Source organism: Palaemon carinicauda, chromosome 45 (genome assembly GCF_036898095.1).
Source record: "Palaemon carinicauda isolate YSFRI2023 chromosome 45, ASM3689809v2, whole genome shotgun sequence".
Lineage (NCBI taxonomy): Eukaryota > Metazoa > Arthropoda > Malacostraca > Decapoda > Palaemonidae > Palaemon > Palaemon carinicauda.
In genome coordinates this window covers 13452326-13456019 of record NC_090769.1, presented here as the reverse complement: position 1 = coordinate 13456019, position 3694 = coordinate 13452326, and the positions used below count along the sequence as shown (strand labels likewise).

Below are 3694 nucleotides of genomic sequence, written 5' to 3'. Positions count from 1 at the left end.
TTTAAAAGCCTAAATTTTTTGCTAACGAAAGAGGTAAACGATTCCCTTCGCAATTATGCTTAGAGCCATGAAACCAAAGTGTGACATGAAACCAAAGTGTGACATGAAACCAAAGTGTGACATGAAACAAAAGTCATGAAACCAAAGTGTGACATGAAACAAAAGTGTGACATGAAACAAAACTGTGACATAAAACAAAAGTGTGACATGAAACAAGTATGACATGAACTCCAGAATAAAATCAGTCCTGGTTTTAAACGTATTTTCTATGATGGCTCCATGAGTGACAGGGATGGACTGGGATTGTCAACAGCAATTCCATAATTTGTCGAATATACGACTTTGAGATGTTATGAGTACACACAAATAACTCGGGTAATAAGTAATATAAATTCGATTTTAAATGAAAAAAAAAAAAAAAAAAAAAAAAAAAAAAAAAAAAAAAAACCTAACTGCGGAAATAAAATGAAAAAATTAACAAAATGGTAATAATGACTTACCTAAATGATAACACTCAAGGTTAGATAGCAGAGCAAGAAGTCTGGTGAGGTTGGCGATATTATCTTTTGATTGATATGACTCAGTGGGTCCCAAGGACTGTATTTTTGGGGCTCCCAAAGTGCCTGAAAAAAAAATTATCAATTAAAACTGAGCCTCAAACACACACTCTCTCCTCTCTCTCTCTCTCTCTCTCTCTCTCTCTCTCTCTCTCTCTCCTCTCCTCTCTCCTCTCTCTCTCCTCTCTCTCTCTCAAATGGGTTTATTGTCACTATATTTGTTCTTTTTTCATTAAATTGTACTTAGAACTTTAATATAATTATGTAAGTAGCTCCAAAACACCTCTGAAAATAAGGAAAATTTGACGTCCATTAAATAATATAATGAAATAAAAACCAAAATTAAAAACTAAAACTATCAATGTCATGTATAGATAAAAGTTTTGTGACCCAGATATTCTAACGTTGTTTCATACGTTATTATTAGAATAAGGTAGTCATCTACTGGTATTAGTTAAGGAATATCTAAGTCCTTTTCATGCGAAAAGAACGGTACACGACCATGTGTAGAATCAGTTTTGTCAATTATATTAGCGGCTTTACGTGTTTTTTTTTTCCGTGGTTAAATACTAAGGCGCCTGAAGATGATATTGAGGGATAATGCAGCTAATTTTGTTGTTTAAACAATTTTATTAAACTTTAACGAAAATACAAAGATCATAAACGGAAACATTATTATTTTATTCTTATAAATAATATTTGAAGATCCTCACATATATGCACTATTGGCCTACCTTATACCCGAGGACATTTTTTCGAGTTAAAATTCTAAAATATGTCAGTAGGTCTAATAATCTTTCGAGGTATTAGTGGATTTCTAAAATGTCAATTTAGGAATGTACAAGGAAATAAAGGTCGTAAAAGTTTTTAGGAGCAAATACATTGATATGGAGAGCCTAATACATCAAAGATTTTCAGACTAAATAGATGAACAAAAAAAAAAAAGAGAGAGAGAGAGAGAGAGAGAGAGAGAGAGAAGAGAGAGAGAGAGAGAGGAGAGAGAGAGAGAGAGAGAGAGAGTAAAAAAATACCTAAAAAACTCAATTATCCTGAACAATTTTAACCTTTCTGGTGAAGACAAAGCGAAAAAGTAGTGAAAAAATTCAAAGCTGTTAACTCTAGAAAATAAGCTTTAAAGCCGAATTATAACTGATTACGCAATTGATATGCAAAGGTGACTTTCAGGTTATGATAACAAAAAACAAATCACTGTTGTGTTGATAAAGGATCCGAGATTGTAAATCTGCATTTGAATCTGCGAAAACTGGTACCAATTCCCAGCGTGGGTGCCGTTGGACTTGGGAGACCGGAAACGTTAAATTCGGTCTCACGGATCTGTTATCAATATTATAATGCAAGGAGTATAAGAAGTATATAAGACACCAGAAACAATGTCAAGCTTCATAAGTTGTCTTCACTGAAAAGAAATCGATTGGCAACTTGTTTCCGCTGACGTTACTCCCTTTAATAAGATAACTATGTTTAAATTGGTTGTTGTGACGTTCGTCTGTATTCAGGTTGCCGTGGAATGTAAGTACAGTCTCTCTCTCTCTCTCCTCTCTCTCTCTCTCTCTCTCTCTCTCTCTCTCTCTCTCTCTCTCTCTCTCTCTCTCTCTCTCTCTCTCTTTCGTCAAAAGAACAAACTGCCTTTGAAAATATAAATGTTATTCATAAGATATTTATGTATAGAATCTTAATGCAATGTCTTTGATATATCTAATCAATCTAATTTCATGAATAAAGCATCAAAATACATTATATAATTAACGCTGCTAAAATACAAATGAATTAAGTTCTGAGTACTGATTTTCCTTCCAGCCAAGGCCCAAAGAATATGCCCAGACCCTTCCATTATTGACCCTTGCATTTGCTACAAGGAAGGAGATGACCTATTCCTCGACTGCTCCCAAGTGATGTCCGAGTTGCAGCTGGGTCAGATCCTGGGCCAGCCTCTCCCATCCTACGACTTCAAGGAGTTCACCATCCTCCACAACTGGAACTTGAGAACCATTCCCGCAGGAGTCTTCGGCAGTCTGACCTTCGAGGAGGTACAGTTAAAAGGAGGCAACATCGAGCTCATTGAACCAGGGGCGCTCCTTGGCAGTGTCCAGACGCTGAAGAAACTGAAGGTCCTCAACCAGGAGCTGTTTTCTTTTCCTTTCGAGGAGGTGGAACTCTTCAGGCAGCTGGGTTCCCTCAAATTCGACTACAACAAACTCGAGACGCTTCCGCCACTGAAGTCCTCCCACTTTGTATGAACTGGATTTGAGCAGGAATCCTCTCGAGTCCCTTCACGAAGATGTCCTGCAGGGTCTTCCCAATCTGCAGGATGTCTCCTTTGAGGCCTGCGAGTTGACCGAGCTTCTTCCAGGTAGGTTGTTACTCTGAGAGAGAGAGAGAGAGAGAGAGAGAGAGAGAGAGAGAGAGAGAGAGAGAGAGAGAGGGGGGGGGGGCTGCTCCACTATTAACAATAAGGATACTTCAAAACAAAGGTTCAGTTACAGAAATAAGAAATTTAGATAAACAAATTTAACTTTTGGTTAACGTTAACTCGTACATTTACAGACATAGCCCTTCGGTCTGAAGCCATAAATGTTTTTTCCTCCTAATTTTTTTTTCTTCGTCACTATGTAATCCCAAATGAAACAACTCGTCCTTGTTAAATGTTTGTGTAACTTCAATTATAATTGTCCATTACATGCTTAACTGTGTACATAATATGAATAGTATCTGCTTATTTTATAATTTGAACTTTTCTTACATAAAGTGAGTGGGTACACATTACTTGCATGCATATATATATATATATATATATATATATATATATATATATATATATATATATATGCATGCATATATATATATATATATATGTGTGTGTGTGTGTGCGTGTGTGTGTGTATATGTGTGTATGTATATATGTGTGCGTATGTGGCTACTAATAATACCCTCGCAATTAACATTGAGTAAATAATTAGCAACTTTCTTGAAATATCCCACAATAAAATCATCAGAAACTTCCTTGATATATCTCCAAGTAAATACACCACCTTCTCCCTTCTCCCGAGGTACCTTCACGCGACTGCCGAAGCTAAACACGGTGAATTTGTATTCGAACAACATCAGCCACATTCCCT

At 36.3% G+C, this 3694-nt stretch overlaps 1 protein-coding gene and 1 long non-coding RNA gene across 3 annotated transcripts in view; one reads left to right on the top strand and one right to left on the bottom strand.

Moving 5' to 3' along the window:
- Nucleotides 1-495: 495 nt before the first annotated feature.
- The window catches only part of LOC137634922 (uncharacterized), a 619823-nt gene continuing 616624 nt past the window's right edge, over nucleotides 496-3694 (bottom strand). The window contains exon 4 of the long non-coding RNA XR_011042592.1: nucleotides 496-623. This is a non-coding gene — a long non-coding RNA (uncharacterized lncRNA). The remainder of the gene's footprint in view (nucleotides 624-3694) is intronic.
- The window catches only part of LOC137634982 (oplophorus-luciferin 2-monooxygenase non-catalytic subunit-like), a 3254-nt gene continuing 1498 nt past the window's right edge, over nucleotides 1939-3694 (top strand). The window contains exons 1-3 of one of the 2 annotated variants that reach the window (XM_068367583.1): nucleotides 1943-2087; nucleotides 2376-2928; nucleotides 3626-3694. The exon at nucleotides 3626-3694 is cut by the window's right edge and continues 87 nt beyond it. Coding sequence is in view for 1 of the 2 variants with exons in the window: in XM_068367582.1 (XP_068223683.1) it covers nucleotides 2036-2087; nucleotides 2376-2815 (492 nt within the window). In the remaining variant the exon portion in view is untranslated. Of the gene's footprint in view, nucleotides 2088-2375; nucleotides 2929-3625 lie in introns of those variants that run through there. The other variant, XM_068367582.1, reaches the window with a different exon arrangement.